Raw genomic sequence first — 26,034 nt, 5'->3', positions numbered from 1 at the left:
GTATGTGACAGCATACACCATTCGCCTTTCTCTGACTTATTTAGCACAATGCTCTCAAGGTCCACCCACGTTGAAAATGGCAGGATTTCCTTCTTCTCATGGCTGAACAATATCCCATTGCACAACATACGTATACTACATCTTCTCTATCCACTCATCCACTGATGGGCACTTAACCTGTTTCCATTTCTTGGCTGTTGGGAATAATGTTGCAGCAAACATGGGAGTGTGCCTATCTCTTTGAAGTCCTGTTTGCATTTCCTTTGGGCATATACACACCCAGAAGTGGGATTTCTAGATCATACGGTAGTTCTATTTTTAACTTTTTGAGGAACCTCAGTATTGTTTCCCATAAGGGCTGAACCAATGTATATTTCTACCAACAGTGCACTCAGGTCCCTTTTCTCCACATTCTCACCAACACTTCTTATCTCTTGCCTTTCTTCAGGACAGCCATTTTAATAGGTGTGAGGTGGTAGCTCACTGTGGTTTTGAGTTCCATTTCCCTGATGCTGAGTATTTTTTCATGTACTTGTTGGCCATTTGCATGTCTTCTTCCAGCCACTCCAGATTTTTCACCTGCAAATAGTAAGCCAGGCCGAACACCCACTAGTGGTGGCTAGTCATCACTAAGTGAGGAAAAGGATAAATGGAGAAAGCTCTACTTCAGCCTCAGCTCTTAGGGAGGCCCTCCAGGCCAATTAGGAGTAATGGGCCTCCAAAAGGGAGTCATTTGACCGTATTTATTTCTTATTCCCTGTCTGTCTTTATTGATTAGCATTTGCAGTGGCGACAGACAAATGATTGGGACCTCAAACCTCTTACACACAATTCACTGAACGTTGGTTTGAACTGAAGCAACTTAGCACACACACACACACAGATGTTGTAGGGCTGTTGTCAGGATTACATGAGTTGAAAGAAAGTCAAAGTGTTAGTTGCTCAGTTGTGTCCCACTTTTTGCAACCCTGTGGGCCGTAGCCCACCAGGCTCCCTGTCCATGGAATTCTCCAGGCAAGAATACTGGAGTGGGTTGCCATGCCCTCCTCCAGGGAATCTTCCCAATCCAGGGATGGAACTGGGTCTCCTGAATTGCATGTTGTAGGGCTGTTGTGAAGATTACACAAGTTATAGGAGTCAAACGCCTAGCAGAGTGTCTGGCACACAGTAACAGTTCAATAAACAGTTTAAAGTGGAAGCTACAGCATTGAAAAAGTCCTTTTTTAATTTAGATGATTTCCAACAAAATCCGATAGAAGCTGTTAATTTTCTTATGATAAACCATCAAAGACTTATACTGTCGGTCTGTCGGGTGTTACATCATGCTACTGTATAATCAGTGGTGGTACCTGCTCAAAGGAAAGGAAGTAGGAAGAGGAAAGTATGGGAGTACGTGAAGAAAAGTAATGTTACAAAGTGATCTCTGATCCCTCCTCTTACATACTATGAAAAAGATATTAGGCTTAGGAGCATGCTTTGGACTGTCAAAGCAATGAAAACTGAACCAAACAGATTCTCAGCTTGTCACCTCTTGGACCATCACACAAATGCCAGGGAAAATGGCCAATACACTGAGACGAAAGGCAAGCTTCCAGCAAGTGAAGTCTGGACGAAGGCAGCTGCGTTTCAGCTGGTGCCACAGCTAGTGTCCCCCCGTCACATTCCACTGTGATCCTAGACGCCCACGGAGCTCAAGGAGTCCACTCTAACGCTGCGCACCCTACGGGGTACTTGAATGTAACAGGGATTAAAAGTTAGCAAGAGGAGCCTGACTTTAAAGGAGATAATTGTAACCGTGTCCTGTGGGTCAGGAAGGGCTGGATGTCTGGATTCAGGCAGGGAATGCCAAAGACCACTGGTCGCCACTTTGATCACCTTTTTCCTGGTCTGGAGGTAAGACAAGGGAGAGTGGGGGGAGACTCATGGGCTTCTGGGAAGGTATACTCTAGCATTCACTTTATCCCCAAAGGGCAGAATTCTCCTAAAGAGGGATTGGTATTCATGATAATATGTTGGGCAGGAAATGGTTCTATAACATGGACATTATCTACTTCTCAGCACTAATTCTTTAAACGAGATAGTATTTCAGAGCATTTAATACATCATCAGGCACTGTTTCCTCTTATTTTCATTAATATGTACCAATGGTGACGAAAAGGGCTTCAAAGAAAATGTGATCATCAGGAACAACTGCACCTCTGCTGAAATCCAGGAGAGCTGCTTCTGATACCATAGAGCTAAACTGGTTTACTTTTTTTACTTTACTTTTTTTTTTATTAGTTGGAGGCTAATTACTTCACAACATTTCAGTGGGTTTTGTCATACATTGATATGAATCAGCGATAGATTTACACGTATTCCCCATCCTGATCCCCCCTCCCACCTCCCTCTCCACCCGATTCCTCTGGGTCTTCCCAGTGCACCAGGCCCGAGCACTTGTCTCATGCATCCCCCCTGGGCTGGTGATCTGTTTCACCATAGATAGTATACATGCTGTTCTTTTGAAACATCCCACCCTCACCTTCTCCCACAGAGTTCAAAAGTCTGTTCTGTATTTCTGTGTCTCTTTTTCTGTTTTGCATATAGGGTTGTCATTACCATCTTTCTAAATTCCATATATATGTGTTAGTATGCTGTAATGTTCTTTATCTTTCTGGCTTACTTCACTCTGTATAATGGGCTCCAGTTTCATCCATCTCATTAGGACTGATTCAAATGAATTCTTTTTAATGGCTGAGTAATATTCCATGGTGTATATGTACCACAGCTTCCTTATCCATTCGTCTGCTGATGGGCATCTAGGTTGCTTCCATGTCCTGGCTATTATAAACAGTGCTGCGATGAACATTGGGGTGCACGTGTCTCTTTCAGATCTGGTTTCCTCAGTGTGTATGCCCAGAAGTGGGATTGCTGGGTCATATGGCAGTTCTATTTCCAGTTTTTTAAGGAATCTCCACACTGTTCTCCATAGCGGCTGTACTAGTTTGCATTCCCACCAACAGTGTAAGAGGGTTCCCTTTTCTCCACACCCTCTCCAGCATTTATTGCTTGTAGACTTTTGGATAGCAGCCATCCTGACTGGCGTGTAATGGTACCTCATTGTGGTTTTGATTTGCATTTCTCGGATAATGAGTGATGTTGAGCATCTTTTCATGTGTTTGTTAGCCATCTGTATGTCTTCTTTGGAAAAATGTCTGTTTAGTTCTTTGGCCCATTTTTTGATTGGGTCATTTATTTTTCTGGAATTGAGCTGCAGGAGTTGCTTGTATATTTTTGAGATTAATCTTTTGTCTGTTTCTTCATTTGCTATTATTTTCTCCCAATCTGAGAGCTGTCTTTTCACCTTACTTATAGTTTCCTTTGTAGTGCAAAAGCTTTTAAGTTTCATTAGGTCCCATTTGTTTAGTTTTGCTTTTATTTCCAATATTCTGGGAGGTGGGTCATAGAGGATCTTGCTGTGATTTATGTCGGAGAGTGTTTTGCCTATGTTCTCCTCTAGGAGTTTTATAGTTTCTGGTCTGACATTTAGATCTTTAATCCATTTTGAGTTTATTTTTGTGTATGGTGTTAGAAAGTGTTCTAGTTTCATTCTTTTACAAGTGGTTGACCAGTTTTCCCAGCACCACTTGTTAAAGAGGTTGTCTTTTTTCCATTGTATATCCTTGCCTCCTTTGTCAAAGATAAGGTGTCCATAGGTTCGTGGATTTATCTCTGGGCTTTCTATTCTGTTTCATTGATCTATATTTCTGTCTTTGTGTAAACTGGTTTACTTTTTAAAGATATCTCACTTTGGATGCTACTGGTAACATGTGATTTCAAATCTTTTCAATGCCAAGCAACCACAATCTTACTACATTTTGTCAGTTAAAATATCCCCAAAGTGTGTGCACTGGTTGAGTTTAACAATCTCATTGATTACATATGGCCTTCCTGTTGTCTTATGATGGGACATCTTACCAGGTGTATATCTCCCTCATCAGCCTTCCTCTCTCACCATCTCACAGTGGTTATAAGGGTTTAGGACTTTTGGCTGCCAAAACCATGTTTATCAGAGAAAGAGAGTCCTGCAATAAAAGAAAAAGGGAACCCAGGTGGAAGAGAGAGTCTCCTTCTTGACCAACAGCTGTATTTTTGTACTAAATAAGAAAGCAATTGCAAAAAAAATTAATCAGGAATGGCACCAGTCCACCACCTAGTCTACTGAATAGATAATAAGTATTTAAGAGATAAGATATTGTCAGTGTGATAAGGTGCAAGGTAACTAAAACAAGCTTAACAAGCAAGTTGGCAGAAAATAACCAAAGCACAGCTTTAGAGGAGACAAAGTTGCCCTGGCAACTCTACCAGCAGCAAGTTCTGGCAGGTGCTGTCACTACAAAAACAAAAGGCAGGGGCAGAGGAGACACAGGTCTGCTTCAGAGCAGTGTCATACATCCAAAAAGACAAACTCTGAACAAAGCAAACCACAGGTGCCTAGAATTCTCAGCTATATACAGATAGAGCACACCATTCTTCATCTGCTTGCCTACACTGAGGAATTGAGAGGTAATGGAGGGATGTCCCTGGTGGTCCAGTGGTTACAACTTCAATGCAGGGAGTGTGGGTTCAAGGGTTCAGTCCCTGCCTGGGGACCTAAGATCCCACATGCCTTGCAGTCAAAAAACCAAAACATAAAACAGAAGCTATAACAAATTCAATAAAGACTTAAAAAAATGGCCCACATCAAAAACAAACAAACAACGCCTTAAAAAAAAAAAGGAAGGTAATGGAGATACAATGTTTGGTTACTGCAGCACAATAAGGCAGGATAAGACAGCTGGAGGTGGGAGAGGGGATGGGACCACCTTCCTTTGTTTTATTTCACTGGGAATCCTAGGACAAAAAATTTGATGCACTGGTACTCAGCTTCAGCATTCTGCTGCTAAAAAATCAAATAGTACAGGAAAATATTTATCTCAGTGGACAGATTATTTCCATGATTTGTTTTAATTACATAACATTAAAAAATTTTGGCATTTGCTGCTTCTTGGTTGTAAGCATACAGAAACAGCTGACAAAATTAACAAGTATAAATAAATTCTTAATTGTGTTTAGTGTGCTAAAGCTTCTTTTGTTTTGGTGATCTTATTCATGGGTATGCTTTTGGATTGTCTAATATATAACATTTTGTGCTATGTAATACCATGGACAGCTATTGTTTTTATTTAAAATTAATTAAAAAGAAAGACAAGAGAAACACTTTCATTCCCCAGGAGCTGACATTCACCTGTTTGTCTGTACACATCAACCTTACCCCTACAACCCTCCTTTAGGCGTTAAGCAGCCTTTGCCACACACTAGTCAATATAGGCTCACTGAGTGTGCAGTAAACATCTCTGAGAAGCTTATGATGGGGGATGTATATCCCGAATTGGAAAAGCATTTAATTTCTAATTATTTTAAAAGAAGAAAAGAGGAAAGAAAGAACAAATGACCATGTCTTTTTCCAGTTCTCATGTCACTGTCACTGGGGTAAAGTAAGCTAATGATGAAATCTGCTATCTTGAAAAAGAAAAAAAACAAACTGCTACCTTAGTGCACACCCAAATGCTATCCTTTCATTAATACGTGCAAATATGAAACACAACCACCTGTTAAAAAAAAAAAAAAAAAAAAGACAGCCTTGCTCTTTGACAATTTCAGAATAAGGAACTTTTCTTTAGTTCCTTTTGAGAATTTCTGTAGTTGCCTACTTTTTTTTCCTGCTGTGCCAATCACTTTGGATCTACATCACTTCAACTCTTCCCGCAAAGATGGGGAGTCCTCATTTAGAAAACATTTCCTCATTTTACATTTTAAAGTTAATATTTAAAAAGAAAAACCTTTCAACTCCCCACCCCATCATGAATAATCTGGTTTAATATAAGTATATAAATAAAGATGTTCTTTTTCCTCAAAAATCATTTAAGCAACTTTACAAGAATTATTGTTTAAAAAATTTACCTAGAGAAATGAAAATACCAGTCATTTCCCCCCTATAATAGATGGTGCTCAAGGATTCACGTATCAAGGCTGCCTGCTCAGCTCATCATCCTTTAGTTCTGTTAGGCGGGCTTCGAATCTTCTTAATCACTTTTTTCTTCTACTTGATAATGTCTGTATTCTGGCTTCAGTTCCCATGTGTTTTTGTGGATCCCTTTTACATTTTGAACACCAATTTCCTTTAAGATGTCCTTCAGGTACGACTGAAAAACAGAACCAAAATAACCTTGACAGAGGAGATAAAGAAGGCAGGAAACAAAAATATAAATGATACACCAAACTACATTTACAAGTAACAAAAATTATGATTCTGAAAGCCCCATTAGGATTTCTCTATAATGAATTTCAATAAACTGCCTTTTTGATTATCTGCATACAATACATGATAACTGCACTAAACATGATTATTTGCATTAAAGGGCTTGGAAGTCCTGAATGCCAGCAGCCTTGAGAGCTAAAAAAAAAAAAGAAGAGTCTAGAAGGAAATACACTAGAAAATTTGCTGGTACTTTTAATTTACACAGTATACCAAGTATAAAGAGCCCCCGAGTTCCATGGTATCACTGAGTTCACAGTCAGACAGGGTTATTCTTGGATAGCAAAGAGTCATTTTAGAAGCAGGAGCATATGTTATTTCTCTATGAAGCAAGCACACGACAGGCACCCAGAATTCTCGGTTCTAAGGTGAGTTCTCAAATTTGCTATTGGGTCACTTGCTTTTCTTGTGTAATAGGGTAAATCATTATGTATGTTTAATATTGTTTGTATCACATGGCCAAGGTTGCCTAGACAGAGAAAGGGAGAATAAGATATGTTAAAAACCCTGAGGGCTGTAGTTTTCTTGGGCTTGGGTCCACCAAAGAATAGAAGTGAGAAATGATGGACATCAGAACTCTGTATCATGGTATTTCAGGCACCTGAAAATTCACATTATTACCCAAATGATCACTAGAGGCATGAAAATGATGGCTATGAAAAATGTAGTATCAAACCCCACCTTTGCTTGCCAATGCCCAAGGTGAAAAAGCATTTCACTATAAACCAATATAAATTACAGTACTTCCTTCTTGGGGAAGAGAGAAAAGTTAAATATTTAAAACGAATTCCTCCCCCCCTACACACCCAACAAGCCAAACAAGAATTTTTGTGTGTATGCTTCACAGAACCAGTTACAGGTACATTACATTGATGGAAGATGTAATAGGATGTAAATTTTTAAATTTATGGAAATGAGGCACTAATTTAAAAAATGGCTGATAACGGCTTGATAATGTTGAAGGCAGTGCCTTTCTCAAGTGTGATGCTAGACTACCTGCATCAGAACTTCATGGGGGCCTGTGAACTAAACCCTACTGTAGGTCGAGTGAATTAAATCTCCGGCGCAAGGCATGGGAAACTGCATTTCACAAGCCCCCTGGAGCCTGACTGAACTGAAGTCCACAGCAACTGCTCAAAAGACTCTTCTGGCTCTAATGCTCTGGGACCTTTCGGTCCTTGCAGCGTTGTTTGGTTTTCTTAGCCTCACTGTTGCTGGAGAGTGTGTGCTAACCGACATCATCGAACACCACCTCACACTGACTGGTGTGGTGTTCTACAGTTTCAACTTCTATTTCGGGGCCCCTGGTGAGCACTGGAACTACACACAGGTCTCTCAAACAGCCTGGATGGCTCAGCTCTCACTTGAGCGGCTTCCCCACCCCAGCAGGTGGCAGCAATGAATCGATGGAGGCCTGGGCTTCCCCAGGAGGAGGCCTGCCTGCCTGCCTCCCACGCCTCCTGTAGCTGGCTCCAATGAGGGACCCGTGTAAATGAGTCAGCGAGTTACTCAAGTAGGCTTCAGACAACCAGGTAATATGCACGCCTGCCATCTGTTGCTTCAGATTGCATAGAAAACATGGGACACTGTTCATAAACGACTTTCTAGTTAAACAGGAATCATAAATGGAAAATGACAGGATGGGCTTCAGTTTTCAGCTTGGGTGCCATGAATGATTTCTTTGTAAAATTCCAAAGAACGGTTTATTGTGAGAATGGTTAGACCCTGGGTGCAAACAATCATACAACTGGGGACACAGTGCAAGGGCTCAAAAATGGAGAGAGCAGGGGCCAGGAGCACTGAAGTTGCCAGACGACACTGTCTTCTCAAGCCTACCATGCCCATGTTATAACCTGGGTACAGAAGATGAAAAGCCTAGAGAGGGTGAAACACAAAATACTGTGTCTTAAGTGTACAAATTCAGTTGCCTTCACTCTCATTTTATTACATTAGTATAATAAAGTTAAGGAGTATTTCTTTTTATATATAAAGATGTCACTCTTTTTTTTTTTTTTCCTGTTTTAACAATAAGAATGCCAAGACCTAGTCAGGGGTCCACTGATTTGTCAGTTGACAAGATGGGATCAGGGTCATGGTACAGAACTCTCTTCTGGGGTGGGAGAAGGGGCAGACTTCGGAAGTTTGACAATGTTCCAAACCCCAAACCTAACAGCACTCTACTAGAACCAGCTGATTTACCTTGGCACACAGCGTTAGCAGAGAAAGAAGTAGTAACAACAGAGAAAAGCAAGGTCAGAGAATCCTAGAAGGAAGGACGCAGGGAAAGAACAGTGAGATTACGTAACTTCTCTTTAAAATCTTCTCTGACTTCCCCTATGGCCTCCAGGTTAAATTCCAAACTCTCGTGCAGGCACCCACCCAGGTCTGTCTTTTCGCTGTGGCCGGGCGCTGGCCACTTCTCGTCCGCACGCGCTTGTGCCCGCCCTTCACCTTCCCTGTAAGGCTTATCCCCTTCCTTCAGGTCAGAACTCCTCATCCTTTTAGACGTGGTGCAGATGTCACTTTCTCAGGGGAACCTTCCAGCGGTCCCAGCCCTCGGATCTACACGTCACGCGGTGTGGACTTCCCGGGAGGGCCCTCACTGCATCAGCGCTGTGTGTGCAGGTCTGGCTCTCCCACCAAAGCCCGCGCGGCCGCCGCAGGGCCTGGCTGCTGTCAGAGGCACCGGGCACACCGACGCTGAATGAACCGCGGATGCTTCAGAGTTAGAGAGGGGCCAGGAGGGTTTTGCGCTTGTGTGGGGGGTGGTGGTGGTTAGGGGGAAGATCACTTAGAAGGCCCAAGGGAATAAACTCTGCTAACTCTAGCTGTTTTCCTTTCTCATCTCACTACCATATAGAGCAATGACCCTGTTTGAGAATAAAAATTGATAAAACTGTATTACCTGAATCTGAATTTACTACTAACATCTGCATTGTGGTGCTAAAATATTATTGAGACAAAGCCAATTGGGGTGGAAATTTTTAAAGGTTTTAGCAGGACTGAAGATTAATTTGTAATCGGACTTCCCTTTTAAAAAAATGTGTATCTTCACACTTAGATTTATCTGAGCACCAGGCTGAGTGGTACACAGTCTGTTTTCATCCTCACAGAGTTCACAGTTTAAGATCAGGGTGTATATGGGGGAAGCAAGGGCATGGAAGCAGGCAATCGTAAAGTTAAAGAGAAGCACAAGAACAAGGACATATATGTAGGACATCGTGGGAGCACTGGAGAGGGGCCGGAGCCAAGCTGCTAGGTCCTCTGAGGATGGACATTTGATCATTTGAACCAAACGGCTATTCTGTGTGGAGACCAAGGGGGACTAGCTCTCTTCTTACAATTAAATAATTCTAAACACTGATTCTGCAATTTAATCTTTTGTCTAACCACTTGTATTTTAAACAAAGGATTCCAGAACTGAGAAGATCATCTTTATGTCACATAGGATTGGAAAGATTTCTCGTTGCCTACTATGGACAGTTTGGCGGAACAAGAACTGAAGTAATAAACTGGCTCAAGTCCAGCAAGTCTTCATCAAAGAGAATGTGTGGGGGCGTATTGACAGCAAGTCTGCATGCAGAGAAAAAAGGGAGAGAACAGTACAGCCTCCTTGCAAGGGAAGGCAAGGCACACACTGGAGCCGCGAACTCTACTGAGTAGCATGTGCTATGCATTTGTGGATCAAGACAAAACTGTGGTGGCCAAAAGGCTGGAAATTCACACATCAAATTCCTGACTTCTCCCCCAAGATCAAGACAAGCCTAGTCACAAGGCACAAACCTAGTCACAGCAGCCTGTTTTAGCTTCTCTTCTTCACTCTCCTTATCACCTTCCACCCCTGCCATTTTTCATATCATCTTTTCCTCTACTGCAAATGGAGGATTTATCTGTGTTTCATCATAAATTAGTGTTAAGCATTACCACAGATAATAATGAATTAACTATACCTTATTCCTAAAAATTGATTTAAAAAAACACCAACATGTATCTTTGACAGAGAGCTGATCACCAAACAATAATGCTTTTAGGTAAGCTAAAGATACAACCTTACTAGACTTTTCATCACAAAACAGTCCCCAAAGGCTGGAGTGAATGTGTATTACATAAATCTACACCAAAAGATGGCACTGGTTAACACAGTCACCAAAGGGAAACTGCTTATATGCTTTTTATAAAGTGACCCAGTGGCAAGGGCAACCACGATCAGTTCTGTTATCATTTCAAAGTATCACTTCATATTTATGTGATTTTTGGATGACTGACTGTGACTCCTGCAAGCAAGGTTGACAGAACAGAGGACTTACTGATGAAGATGTTAGTGGCTCCAAGGCACAACGTTCTTGCATTAAAAAAAAAAAAAATTAAACAAACTACACATTATGTGTAAGCTGTGAACAAAGGCAACCTATGTTTTCTCTCTTTCAGAGAGAATCCTGAACGGGGGAGGGAAGAGGGGGTTGAGGGTTTCTCTGGAATCTGGGCCATCTCAGCAATTTTCTCCCCTGTTCCTGCTGGTTTCGTCTCTGTTTTCACACTAGTCTCTGCCCTGTTTTCCTCTCAGGGTCCCACAGACTGCATTCCTCCCTCTGTAAAACTCTAAGGAACACAGAGATGATGGGTAATGAAATGGCCAAGCCACAAACTCTACCCACCCCATGGCCCTCCCTCCCTAATCCAAACTCTAAAAAAAGAAATTTATTACTGCATTAGCATCTATATGCTGGTAAATCATCTTACTTTCAGTCACACTTCATCTGTCCAGCCATGGCAAGTGACTCACATGCTCACATATTTCAGATAAAGTTTACTTCCTTTGGGCCCAAACTGTGAATTTTAACTATGTCTTTAATGCTTTCTAAATTGCATTAGTTTAGTTGTATGCTAAACATAATATAACATAACTTAACCTTGGAATACTGGCTCGGATAGTATGGCTACCAACGGAGGGAGAAACATACATATAGTTAATGTTAAAAACGCTAATTAGGAAAGTACAATCAAAAGATACTCAAAATTAGATACAGATGAAAAAAATTCCTACTGAAATATAAATATGAATTCTTGCATTTAGAACTACAGAAACTAACTACTAGTGCAATTAGTGTGATGAGTAGTTTAGCTATTTTTATTTTTTAGTTGGAGGAAAATTGCTTGACAATGTTGTGTCAGTTACTGCCTGACGTGTAGTTTAGATTGTACAAAGAATAAGAAGATATCAATTGACATAGTCATTATTACTCCATCTGAAAACACTGCTAGAAACTAAATGGCAAGCAAAAAAGTCTTTAGGTATTTATTTTACCACAGACAATTTTTAGAAAATTAGCTAGCACTCTCGATGATGAAGCATTATTCACCCTTAAAATATATGGAACAGACAGTAAAGTTTTACTCTAACGCAACAATATATAAAAGCTCTTGCTGGCTAAGGATTAAAAAAGGATTGATGACAATTGGGTAGTTCCTCAGTTAAACGGAGTTACCAAGTGACCCAGCAGTTCAACTCTCAAGGGAAATAAAAATATATGTTCACACAATAACTTGTACATAGTGTTCATATATCAGCCTTGTTACAGTAGCCAACAAGAGGAAACAACTATCTATGGGTGAATGGATAAACAAACCATTGTATACCCATATAAGGGTATTTATCTGGCAATAAAAAAAGAAGAAAATACTGATACATGATACAACATGGATGAAACCTATATGCCTAAATAAGTCAGTCATAAGAGACCACATATTATATGACTCCATTCGTATGAAAATGTCCAGAACAGGCAAATCTTTAGAGACACAGAGGAGATCAGTGGTTTGCTAGGGCTGGGGAGGAGGGTGGGTGCATAGGAGTAATTGTTAACAGGTACAGAGTTTCTTTGAGGGGTCAATAAAATGTTCTAAAATTGGTTGTGGCAATGGTTGTACAACTATGTGAATATATGAAAATGCACTGAACTATAACTTAAAAAAAGATGTAATTGCACTGAAAACAAGGTTTTAAATGGATGAGAAAAAAGACCTCTCTAGCTGATAACAAATTAAGATAACACCATTTTTTATTATCAAATTACCATGGGTAATGTAATATTTCCAATTAACAGTGGCAAGCTCTTTGGATCAGTCCATACAGACTGGAAAATACAATGGAATTAGAATATCTGTCTTGGCACATTCTAGAAGGAATGGCTCTCTGCTGCAATACAGAACTGAATGAAGGTGGCCAGCCAGGCAGGCACTATAGGGTTTTCTGCCAACAGGTGTATCCTCTGGGATCAATTCCCCTGCTGAGTTACAGAGACCAGGAAGTTTCAGACACCTATCTAAGCCCATAGGGTAATGCCTTCTCTTAGGTAGAGACCAACACGAAGAAAACGACTTCTTCCCCAAGACAGTTCCCACAATGGTAAGCCTGAAACAAGTCTGGCCTTCCAGTTTGCTTTAGGGACTTGCTTTAGGGTAACAAAATCAGGAGGAGGCAGCTAATGAGCTTAAACATGTATTTTTTACCTCTTTATTCATTTTATTTTAAAATCAAATGGGACTGGAAAGGTAGATAAGGAGATTTTATGGGTAATGACATTGTCAGAATAAATACAAACTGTATGGCCTACTGCTTAATTAAAAACTCTAAATTTTGTATGTAGTAATGCCCAATTTTGCTTACTGGGAGCCTATGTCAGATACTGCTTTTACCGACATAGTATTTCATATAAAATAATGACTTGATTGGTTACATCAACAAATTGACCCCCCAATTTTACCTCATTCAGAATTAGGTAAAAAAATAAAATAAAAAGGCTGAGACAAATCATAGAATAAATTAAAAGAGAAAATGTTACCATTTCATAATAAACTTGGTAGTAAATCTATCAGTTATTAGAACCTTCTCTTCATAAGGAAAGCATTAAAATTTTATAAATGCATTTAAATTTTATCCATTTATATTCAACATAGTTAATAATTTATTTTAATATGACATTTCATACTCTAAAACTTTTAAGTAAGGCTCAAATTAACAAGATAGCAAATAATTATTTTTTAGCACTACACTCTAACCAACTGAATTAACCAGCTGCTGCAAATAATTATTTTTTAAAATGGAAGTCTCACAGAGGGCTGTCACTAGTTAATATGCTTTGTTGGGCAACTGGTGGTCTTTTTAGTTTTGGTAATACCATTTGAAATTAAAAACTTCCAGTTATAGAAAAAATGAAGAGAGAACTGAACAGAAATATGTGAATAGAAAGGAAATGATAAAGATTTGGGGGAGAAAAGAGAAAAGGAATCATGTAAAAAAGGAAAAGCCTATGTCAGAACAAGACATCATAATAAAAACACTTATTTAGCAGTTCATTTGGGAATGAACTTTAAACACTGAACTTCAAAAAAAACAGGTTTGTTTTTTTTTTTTTAATTGGAGGACAATTGCTTTACAATGTTGTGTTGGCTTCTTAAAAAAAAAAAAAAAGGTCCTGTTTTTACTTGGGTCAGGAACTGAATGAGCCAACATAAAGCTTAGATTCCATTTCCCATGTATATGGCTAATCAGACAATACTTAATAATACAGACATTTTCAAAGCAGTCTGAGAGAGAAATTAACTCCCTCCTCCTGTCATTAAAAAGGGATTTCCATTGTCGTTAAAGTATTTTTTTTGTCTTTGGATATACACACGTGTCTGAACAGAAGAGGCGATGCAGTAAGACCCGGGCTCAGGCCACTAGGCAACTCCTTCTCTGGGACTATGACTGAACTGTCTCTAAGATTACCTTCACCTTTTAAGACTCTGAGCCAGAGATGTGTGATATATATGCATCATACTGTGTAACACAGTCATCATGGAGAAAACAGGAGTATACATGTCTGGCTTGAGCTACCCGGGGCATGGTATTGTTACTGCAGTGGGGCAGTGCAGGGGGTCGGGGTTGGAGGGATGTAGAAATCAAGAGTTCTGTTTTCAACAAACTAAATTTGAGATGACAGCAAATGACTGACTTAGCAGGTGCTATTTCTGTAGCAAGCAATGTGGCACAAGGGTGCAAGAGGCAGTGGGCCTGGCCGATGGACCATCCTACCCCATCCTCTTGGCTCAGGAATGAACATCCAACCCCTGGCAGGGCAATTAAGATCTTCCCTGAGCTTCTGCTGGAATAATCAGGGCAGACATTCTCTGTATGCTTTGAGGCTGCTAGCTGTGAAGTGCTTCAGCTATCACTGAAGTGCATGTCTACCACATGGCTAGATCCTGCCCGAGCAGAAAGACAACACCCAGGAAACACATAACGATGAGGATAGGCAGGGATGGGGAGGAACCAGGCTAACTAAATAATATTAGTAGCTGGATTCAGCCATGTCTAAAGCAAGATGTATTCCTGAACTTCTCAGCTACAGGAGCCAACACACTGTATTTTTGCTTAAGCTAGTTTGAGCTCAGTTTTCCTTTCTTGCAGCTGAACAAGTCCCAGCCAACTAACTGACAGGTCTATAAGAACATATGCTTGTAAATAAACTTTTATCTTCTGACAGGAGAAATGCTCAGTACATCAAATTCTTTAGCCATTTTTTCCCTTTAAAAAACATTATCTTCTTATATCTTACCGATGCCAAATTCCACTTATTTTTATTCAGGCCTGTCTGGAAACAAGCTCTGAGGATCAGGTTAATATTACCTTATTGCTGCACTGGCTTTATCAAAAGCCTGTCTTGGGCAAACGAGCAACGGCCTGTTGAGCATTATTTAGCGCTGGGCAACTTAAGCTTATGGGTACCAAGCTGCTTCAAAATCAAAGTCATGCAAATCTTTGCCTCATTTTTCATGTTGATGTGAACTTACTTTATAAAAGCATGCAAATTGTTCAATTACACACTCTGAATTAAAAGGCAAATGGCCCACTGGGTCGACGTGACTGGGGACTGCTGATTTACAAGGGATCATCAGTAATTAAAGATAAATCTCCCTGAATCTTGACCTGAAATCAAACGGATGCAGGGCACAAGGGAATGCGGAGGTTCGGTTACAATTAGAGCTGATTTCTGATGACACTTTAAACAGAAATGGATGTCTGAAGAAACCCTGGGAAAGGGGTGCTGTGTTGGAGAACAGGGTGCTTGGGCTCATAGTGGTCTTGGCAGTCTGGGGTTTCAAAGGGAGCAATTACATAGAGCTTTAAATGGCTTGAATTCCTGAAGGAAATGCTGCTATGCTATATTTTACAGATACAATAAAATATAAAGAAAGACTAGACATAACACATTTAAGGTAAAAGAGCAAAGACTGTCAACAGAGAAATAATAGGCTTCCTCTGATATTTTACTTTAGAGGGGGGAAAAAAGGTCAAAATTTAAAATGCATGAAAACACTCCTTTAAATGGATGCTGTGTTTCTGACTTTTTTATCAGTTAGCAGAGCCTGGCCTTTTAAAATTGGCTTATTTGTCCTTAATGAGTAACTTTAACTCTCTGATTGCTTATGCAAGTCACACACTGGTGAATGAAGGATACAGGCTGACCCTTAAGGGCAGTTTCTCTAATCAATAATTTCGCTTGCAGGAGTGAAGGTTTTTAGGAAGAAGACTATAGAAGGGAAGGAACTGGAAAAACAAGAAAACACTTCAGGTTCACTCAACATGTCAAAAATGACATCCTAAAGGTCAGAAAGCAGATGGTAACTTAAGAATACAGTACTAGTGTTAATAACAAAGAGGACATGTTAAAATGAGCACATCATGGTTAGAAACCTGGTATTCAAGAGTGGCATTGGGGGCCATCAGAAAACCAGAGCATGTCATTAAATGCACTGACTAAAGAACTGATCAACACCAAGATCTCTTTCTTCCCTTTTACACAGGGCTCAAGAATTTGTTTAATAATACTAAGAATAAATATTAGCAAAATACTGTGCTGTTGACAAATGCAACTTTCATAAACATTAAAATTATTACAAGGAACCTATAAACTAGGTATTTTTAAGACAAATTTACAAAGTATAATATTATATACATTTAATTTGATTATATTAGTAAATTTATATTAAGAATGTCATATATAAAGTAAATTAAATATTAAATTATATATCGTATTAAAACATTAAATGCATTCAAGTACCTGGGACTATCTGGCTAGATGGCAGGACTGGGACTTGAACTGAGGTTCTATTACTCCCAGTCCTGTCTCCTTCCTAGATCACTGACTTTCATGCTACACTGGGTTCCTTCATTCTCCTGGTACTGCTCAGACTAAAATCAAATTAATAAGGGTGTACTGAAGCCCATTAGTACAGACCGACTTATGTCCTGTGATCCTTTTATTTTTTTTAGTTCTCCCACTTTATTGCTACCAACCCATCTCCCTCCACCCTTGTGCATACATGCTCAGTCATGTAACCCCATAGACTGCAGCCCGTCAGGCTCCTCTGTCCATGGACTTTTCCAGGCAAGAATACTGGAGTGGGTTGCCATTTCCTTCTCCACTGTGACCCTTTTAAAAGGGAGAATTACCTACACGAAGGAGAGCTGGGCTCTAGCCACTTTCTAGGTCAACAGGCTTTGCCAGCTCGGTTCAAATGTGAGTGGGAGATGGAGAGGAGGAGATGGAACAGGAGAGGGAGAGAATCATAGATGGAGCACTGGTAGGGATCACGATGATTATCCAGTCCAGCTCCCTCAGTTTTAGCGATGGACGTGACTTCTCCAGACCCCACCGAGGTAAATGGCAGGACTAGAACCCATGCTGACCACGTCCTGTCCTCTCCTCTACACGAGTAACTGCAGCTCCGGCATTCTATGCTTTACTGAGATGGCTCTTTGTACCTGGCTCCTGCCACAGACAACAGGAGGTCAGTCAAAATCCACCCAAGGAAAATATGGTGGTCCTAAAAGGTAAAGGATGCCACCATCTCCTTTTTCTTAAATCAATTCATCTAATATTTACTGGATTGCTACTATGTTTGTGTTGTGGAATGTATGAATATTTAGGGATGTGAACAATATACAAACCTGCCTTCAAAAAGTTAATGCTTTAGAGGCAATTTAGTCCCTAAATAATAACAATACTATAAAATAATTCAGTTTCTAGATCAATGGTTCTCAAGCTCTTTGAGGTTCCCAGGCTCTCTGAGAGTCTGACATAAACTACAAATCTGCTCCCCAGAAAAATCCACACATTTCTGTACATATTCGGGGGGTTGCTGGATCTCCTAAAGCCCACCTACTGACCATGAATTAAGAGGTTCTGTTAAGAGAGTCACTGAGTTCCACCACATAAAAATTATCTGAACAGCCAAGACAGAAAGCTAGTTATCCTTTTTCTCTGCTGCAAAATGAATAAACTTTAAAAACATTCTATCATTCCATGTTAAGGCAAAGAAAGAGCTTTCCTTAGTACTTATCTGAACGTCCCTCTACAAACACTTATTTTCCTACCTCTAACTGTGTGTGTGTGTTTTATTCTATGAGACTATGTCATTTGCATCCAGAATATCTGGAATAGCCTTTTCATGTATATATAAAAATACAAAGATAAACTTCATTAAAAGCAGAAGAAATGGAGTTTAGCTTATGAATTATTCTATTTCAAATTTTTTAATCTAGCTTGGAATGCTGTTTCTAAGGCTTTGATGCTGAAGGGAGTGAAGTCATTAAGATGAGTTGATAATACTGCCAGCATGAGCACTTTCCTACTCTTTGGTTAAAGAAAAAGTATTTAGGTCTTTTGGAATTCAAATTTCTTTCTTAATGAAAAAGTGAAAGGATGAAGCGTAACAGTGAAGAAATCTCTACAGAAGTGGGAACCTGCACCATCAATACTGAAGTTTCAGAAATAATTTCCTGAAGCTTTGAATACATAAAAAAAAAAGAAAAACACCCCCAAGGAGCCATTTATGTTAAAATATTTTACAAAACTGGTTATCTTGTTACATATTCTGAAGCAAATAAATGGAGCAGCTAGAATTAACACATTCCTGGTTATCCTGGCAAGGTGGATAAAACAATAAAGGAAGCTGGGTAAGAGGACAAAAGTAAAGCGGTTTCCATCTAAGTTTTAAAAACCTGTAAGTAAAATACTGCTATAATTCAATATGACACTTTGCTAAGCTTAGGTGTGAGGAAGGTAAACGGAAGGAAACATGACCCAAAGACTACAGAAAGGGTTTCGATCCCTTCCTTGTGTCCATTTTTAAATGGATTAGAAACACAGATTATTGGCAGATAGGTATTAATACAAAAGTCTGGAGAAGTGATAAAAAAATGATTATTCATAGAACAAAAATTTTCTAAAACATCAAGTGATTACAATTTTCCTTGAAAATGGAGAATAGGCCAACCCAAGCAAATCTCAACAAGCACCGTGAGGCTCTACAGCTCGTCTGAAAGGACTGAATGTTAGTGCCGGATGATTAAAAACAATCCACAGAGAACAGCTCACAAGACAGGGATAAACACTCGCTGTGAAAAAACAGTCACTCTTAGAGCTGAGCTTTTCCAGAGGGAGGCAGAAGAACAAATGAAAGACTAGAAATGCTATAAACAAAGAGACTTCAGGCTTAACATCAAGGATCATTCAAAAGGAGGACAAATCCGCCTTTTCTTCATATGAGCTACTGATACTAAATGTATTGAAAATTAAAACAATGAAGCTGAGATTAAAAAAAGAAACAGAAAGAAAGAGAGGGGAAGAAAGAAAAGGGGAAGACAGGAAGGAAGAAAAAAGACTACACTGAGACATCTTTTCCATGTTGGAGCAAAGCCTGACACCAGCATAGGTGCAAGTGAACTGACTAACTCACCATACGCTTCTGTTCAGTAAAGCCGTGTTAATGAAGCCAATTTACATCTGTTTAAAGGATCAATGTGAGCATATACATACCACAGGTTGTTTTGTGATGTCCACCAAGTCCTTCAGATTATAATACTGATGCTTCTCAAAAGCTGAAAACAGCATGTCCAAAACGTGTTGTTTATCAGCTCGGGCTCGTTTTCCATCTTCTTTCTTTTTCCTTTCATATTCAATCTATGTGAAAAAAGCAAAAATCCCGAAGGCATCAGTTCAATGTGCTGACTCTGAAACACAGGCACTCTTTTCCGTCCTCCACTATTAGATTTTAAATTGCAAGGCAGCAGGTCAAAGAGCGGTGGTTCAGTGCCTGTGGCCTTCACCGCTCCGAGGGCTCCTCAGACCTGCAAGGCTCCAGGAAGGTTAATGCCCACCTGTGAACCATTTTCACTGTTCCCTAAAGCTTCATGTAATGTGTCCATTTCCTCCCCCAAAGCCCATCTTTACCGAAATCACATCATGTGGATCACAAAGTCTATTTGCAACTCTTCGTTTTTGATTACCCAAAATATAGTAAAAGAGTTTATCTGCTCCATGCCATTTGGTAGATAATATCTTTCAAAATGAGAGTTTTTCAGGGCAGGAAGGCTGAGGGGCAGGCAGATTAGATAACAGGTTTTCTAGGGAGGAAAAGCTTGGGAAACCTTGGTAAAAAGGAAAGAACAAGGGTGGTGACAGGTGGCCTTTTCTCCTCCCAACCCCGTGACCTCCTTGAACTTGCTTCTTCTGTAAAATGAAGTAAGCAATGGCACGAAGAGAATGTATAAACTCTCTGTTGATGTTACCAGCCAGAGATGTGTGCATTTGTAAAAAAGTTAACTTTTTATTGAAAACATGCAATTTGCTTGCATCATGTCAGCTGATTAAGCTTTTGATTTTTTTTTTTTTACAGACAAACTTTATCTTGATAAAGCCTCAGAAACTTATTAGAGGACAGATATATATAAACTGTAGGGCTTCCTTGGTGGCTCAGTGGTAGGGAAGTAGCCTGCCAATGAAGGAGATACAAGTTTGATCTCTAGGCCAGGAGGATTTCCTGGAGAAGGAAATGGCGACCCACTCCAATATTCTCGCCTGGAGAATCCCATGGACAGAGGAGCCTGCTGGGCTACAGTCTGTGGGGTTGCAGAAGAGTCAGACATGACTTAGTGCCTAAACAACAATAGAGACTGCAGCAGCCCACCTGGTCAATAAAGCATCAGCAGGCTGGGTGAAAGCTGTCTGAGAGCAACCTTTTGTGCATCAACAGAATCACTGTAAGATAGGGACCAGCTTCAAAGACGGAGAAATGCATACCAAAACATGCAACTAAATTATGTACAAATTCCAGCTTCATATAGTTAGGCTTATTCTCTGTATTTTAACAAAAGAGAGGTTAAAAAAAAAATTCTAATTTCTATTGATGTTAAAACTAAAAATATACCTTAAATATAATCAGAGACTCAAATTAGAGGCAAGAAGTAACTCTGACAACAGTATTGGTCTTTCAATAAATAAAATTAGGAACTAGACAAGCAGAAAGCACTAAACTGAATGTCTTAATTTTTGTGATATGTATACCTAGAGAGTAAAACTCGAAATCCGTTCAGCTCCTCAACAGGTTAAGCATGGATTAGATGCTTGGTATTGCACTAAAACTGAAGAAAATAGCAACCCACTCCAGTATTCCTGCCTGGGAAATCCCATGGACGGAGGAGCCTGATGGGCTACCATGGGGTCATAAAGAGCCGGACATGACTTAGCCACTACACAACAAAACCAACTGCACTGAAATATGGGAGTAAATAAGATACTCTCTTTCAAAAGGTATCCCTTTCTCAAGACTCATGCACTAAAATGTATACAGCGGGCCTTGAGTATTCTTAATGTAGTAATGTAGTAAAAGAGACCAGAGTTACCCAGGACAACTTTGTGACGTTGGGAAAAAAGCATAAATGCAGGGCACAGACTGTATTGCTGGGGAGGAATGAAACCCAGCCCAGCATCAGGTGAAGAAAAATGCACGTGTGGTCAAAGGCAGAAGTACAGATTCTGCCCTAATTCTGCGAGAAAGGAGGCTGCAGAGCTATAGCCAAGACCAAAAGAGATGGACTTGAGGGCCACTCGAGATAGAATTCTCTTTCTCTCGGGTTAAAAGGAGGACAGAACTAAGACAGTGACTGTATGACGGAGAAAGAAAGCACAACAGAGCGAGACAAAGCCCACAGGTCTACAGAAAGGAGGGTCTTTGGATTAAAAAGAAGAACCACATCATGGAATACCTTAAGTGATTACAGTGTAAGCCTTGCTTTGCTGACCAATGTCTAAAATATGTCATATTTTCCCCCGTTTATAACTGTACTCAGTTTGCATCTGGAAATTCCTTTCCACAGCTGCACTGTGCTTGAAAGGGTTTGCTCTGTCCACTGTGATGGACAGTCTAGAAAGCAGGGCTGGAGGAAAGAGTATAAAAGTCCAGACCATTGGATAAGGACATGATAACCCTTTACTCCGACCAAGTGGCGGATAAGAGAAACTTAACTTGGCGTTTACAAAACAGAGGAAGGCAGAATCAGACTAAGGAGAGTGGAGAAAGACTGTTTCCTTCTCACAGTCTTGAGTGGGTGTGGGATTTCATTCAGTGAGCGGTCACTGGTCCTCAGGAAAAACCAGACAGAAAGGTGGGAACCCAGCAAAAGGGTAGCGCTATGCTTTTGTACTCTCAGTATGGAGCTACAGTTGTATGATATTCTGTCTTCTCTTCCATCCCAGCTTTAATTTATGCTGAAAGAAGATGGAAAAAGTTAAATTCAGGAAATATGAAACAGAAGTTATGGTATATTCAGCTTCCACTGTTAGCCCTCTCTTCCTCATGTAAAATGACTTGAGAAGCCAGGAGGATGAACAGGAAAAATGTTTTCAAGCAACAAAACATGCTGGTAAAGCAAGATAGTCCACTTTAGAGAGGGCATACAGTCCAGTAGGCAGTGGAGAGAAAAAGTGGTTATCAAGTTGTCCCAACCCTAAGAGCCATAGGTCACACCCAAAAGGACTGAAGATAAGAACTGAGAATAAATTAGAAAGAAACTTCAAAATCAATACTGAAGGTATTGATTAAGAGTCAGATTAGGTTGTGATCTGTAATGTTAATGAGCAGTGAGAAAAGTACCAATTCTACACAGAAAATTTTCTTTTAAAATCTCGGTTTACATGTTTCAATCTCAAAAACACTGCATTTAACATTGGTGCTCTCCTCCTTTAAAATGGGGAGAAAACAGACAAGACTTCTATGCTTATCTTTCTGTGTTAACCATACCTATTAATGGCTCAATAAAATTTTTGTAGTATAGCATTATTTAAATCTTTTTTTTTAATAATGTTCAAGCATTATTTAAATCTTTTTTTTTTTTTTTGATAATGTTCAAGAGAGATCCATCACCCTGATACCTGTGGTATCAGGTGGTTCCAAATTACATGTAATTACAAAAAGGGACTAAAATGATCCCGTGATCATTAAATTATTAGCAACTAATTATACTCATGCCAAAACTAAGATCCCTGAGGTAACTTCTCTTTTTTAAGCTCCTCAGGGTACAAATGGCAATCTTAATATTGTACTTATAACTCTGTACTAAAAATTAATTCCACAAATAAACTACACATGATATGCACTAGTCTATTTAGGAAAAGACTACTGTTTTGAGATAATGCTATTTCTTTTCTTTTTAGCTCTTTTCCCTGTGGGCATTTTGTTTTGCACTGGCACTATAAGGAAACGACACTCAAAGCAATCAGATTTCCAACTTGTTCGCAGCCACCACAAAATACTACTGGGCTAGTTATTAGACTAGAAATAGCTTTTATATTATATGAATTTTAGTTACTGATATCTGCCCCCAGTGACCATAAACTAAGGTGTCACCAGCTGCATAGAAATGTCAATTCAGAAAGAACTTTCATCTCCAGGTACAAATTTTTATAATCCCCAAATTCCATCATATACAATTTTACTTTGAAAATATAAAACAAATTATTCAAGACTGAACTGCAACCAAATGTTGAACACCCATTGTCGATGTGGTATAGGGCTGTTCAACTGTCATTACTGAGACAATAATCCCTGACTAAAATTATAAATGCCACCCACTTCCAATTAAAATATTAAAATACAGATGTCTGTAAATTTCTAGATTGTTGTTTGCAGAAATACTTTGATTGCTTTGTCAAGGCAGTCTTTGTGGAGGTTTTTAACTTTTAAAGTGAGCCTGACAGCCTTGAATATCATGGTTTGCATTTTAAATCCTTATGAAAGATTCCCCTACCCCCAGTGCTTCTATTTCTGCCTAATGTGTTGTTATCTCTTGAGAAGAAATTAATTCTTTAGGGTTGATCAGACTTTGGTGTGCAAATTCAAATGGACAAAGCATGTAGCATTTTTTTTTAAACCATGTAGTATTCTTATACTATACTATATAATACAGTAGGCAAATATTGCTGAAAGGCCTTTATATTCAGTCCTGCAGGCATCCACTTTAATCAACAAAATTCCAAATTTATATATATATATATTTATAAATATATAAATACTTAAAAACTAAACAAAAAGCCAAGCCGAAAAAACCCTCTCAACAACCTTAGTTCTGAAGATTAACACAGCTGGTTGCTCCACAGAATGAAACAGAGTATGCATATAATAAATTTTCGTTTTAGTTCCTGGGGGTTTACTTCAAGATTTTCTGTAATAGTTCTGCTCCCTCCAACACTAATTTTCCAGTTCAGTTTTTTCTAATGTTCTATCACTTTCAGACCAAGAGCTCTTGCCCTGGTGGGGAGAAAAGGAAAAGGGAAGTCTTTTTTTCAAGCTGGGGCGAGGGTGGGAGTGGGGGAGGAAGTTGATGATAATAGAGACAAGAAGATACTAATTCTTTCTAAAAGCCTTAGGTTTAAAGGAAAGAGACTTCCTGGTCTCCCTTCCAGGTATCATTTTTGCTCCCCATGCCACAGGAGATGGCAGACAGAACTATAAAAATTTCCTGTCTCTTTGGATCAGTGGCTGAATGCTAGAACTACCTAGGTAAAAAATTTAAAGATAGTTGGCCTCCACATTAGATCAATACAACCAATCTCTGAAGGTATTCTTCTTTTTTAAAAGCTTCCCAGGTGATTTTAGTCTATAGCCAGCATTCAGACCACTGTCTAGACAACAGAGGGCATGATTTCTTATGAGAAAAGGGATTCCTTATGAGAAAGGTCCTATGACAGGAGACTACATAAAAGAATACTATGACATCTACACAGGCAGGATAATGATGTCCACAAAGTCAACCAGAACACAGAACATACACAGGCACCCTTACCTGCAGTCAGGGATGGAGGCAGTTGAAAGGAGTCTTACACATCAGTGACTCTATATTTGGATTATATGACTCTATCAGTAAAAAAAAAACAACCTTTTTCCCCTATCACATGCCTTGTGGGCTCTTAGTTCCCTGACCACAAAAACAAAAGCTTTATACTCTTATTATAGTTGGGATTTTATTATAATGCTGACTATGCTTTTAAGAGCTATGCAGGTGCCTCCACCAATTTCTGACATACTCCCATGTTGGGGGGGGGGGAGCGGGAATCACTAAACATTCAAGCAATGTAACATGGTAGCTTACAGTCAATTTTTGTTAATTAAAGATTCCTATATGACTCATCACTATAATTACATTAATATTAATGACTCATTTGTGCTATGACAACCTTAATAAAGGTTGATACCATGAACTGAAATGTCACTTGACGTTAAAGAGTCTCTTTAAAATGGATGTGACAGCTTTATATCCTAACAAGTGGTTCAGAATACAATGTATTTGTACTTATTTTAGTAGTAAAAAGAGAGCAGTGAAAAGCACTCCAAAAATATGACACTTGGAATTTATCCTTCTATACCTGCCAGGTAGATATAGTGCCAACGTCACTCTGAACATGAATTAGAGGTCAGAGCTTTGATACAAGCAAAAGTGCCAGCTCTGACCTAAAAGAGATTTTCCTTTTGCCTCAGAAATGGTGGTATGTAGCAGTATAACAAGAGTGACCCTTGTAATGGAACTAAAGAAAAAAAGATTGTAATTTAAAAATGTGGTCAAAGGAAATATAGATTATACCAGAACAGGGTCTGAAAGGGCATGAGCAGAGAAACTGAAAAAAATGGTAGCTCCTTGAAGACAGAAACTTGGTTCTTGGTTCGCCAAGAGTAGGTATCTCAGGCACAAAGCTGGTATTAAAAAAAAAAATTTTTTTTTCTATTCAGAGGAGACAGATATTAGGTAACTGTGGTAGGACACAGTCATGGCTAAGTACTAACACTTTTTCCTAGCTTTCCTCCCTTTCCCATAGCAACAGAAAAACTTTACACTGTAAAACTTTCACTGTAACAATTCAGACAATAGGTACTCACCAGTGACAATTCCAACAATTAAAAAAGATTGACAATTCCAAGAATTCAAAAAGATTTCATGAAAAAGACAATTAGGATAAAATCACCCTAGCATCTACCACTAAAAAAATAACAATTATTAAAGTACGGAATTAATCCTTATTTTTGGACATTTCTTTCTAGTCTTTTCCTATTATAAACAAGAGAGAGAAACAGTGTAGCAATTTTTAAAATTTGGATGTCTTTAGAAGGGGCACATGCACTTCAGTTCATCATAGTCTCTACCATTTACCTTCTTAAATTTTAGCATCCTACCCAAGAAGATGCCTGCTTGGCTCTGGAGGCATCTACATTTGCTACCTGTCTTCATAAAATAACCATAAGATATTCAAATATCATAAAGTAGTGGTTGGGCAGATACTAACCTACATCATTTGATAAGCTTGGAACTTAAAGGCCAA

At 39.3% G+C, this 26,034-nt stretch overlaps 1 protein-coding gene across 1 annotated transcript in view; it reads right to left on the bottom strand.

The window, feature by feature from the left end:
- Window positions 1-1,200: 1,200 nt before the first annotated feature.
- The window catches only part of GTF2F2 (general transcription factor IIF subunit 2), a 142,122-nt gene continuing 117,288 nt past the window's right edge, over window positions 1,201-26,034 (bottom strand). The window contains exons 7-8 of the mRNA XM_061133736.1: window positions 19,204-19,347; window positions 1,201-6,224 (exon numbers count right to left, since the gene is read on the bottom strand). Coding sequence (XP_060989719.1) covers window positions 6,105-6,224; window positions 19,204-19,347 — 264 coding nt within the window. The 3' untranslated portion in view covers window positions 1,201-6,104. The remainder of the gene's footprint in view (window positions 6,225-19,203; window positions 19,348-26,034) is intronic.

The sequence above is a fragment of the Dama dama genome, chromosome 30 (genome assembly GCF_033118175.1).
Source record: "Dama dama isolate Ldn47 chromosome 30, ASM3311817v1, whole genome shotgun sequence".
Taxonomy (NCBI): Eukaryota; Metazoa; Chordata; class Mammalia; order Artiodactyla; family Cervidae; genus Dama; species Dama dama.
This window is presented reverse-complemented; position numbering and strand designations above follow the sequence as displayed.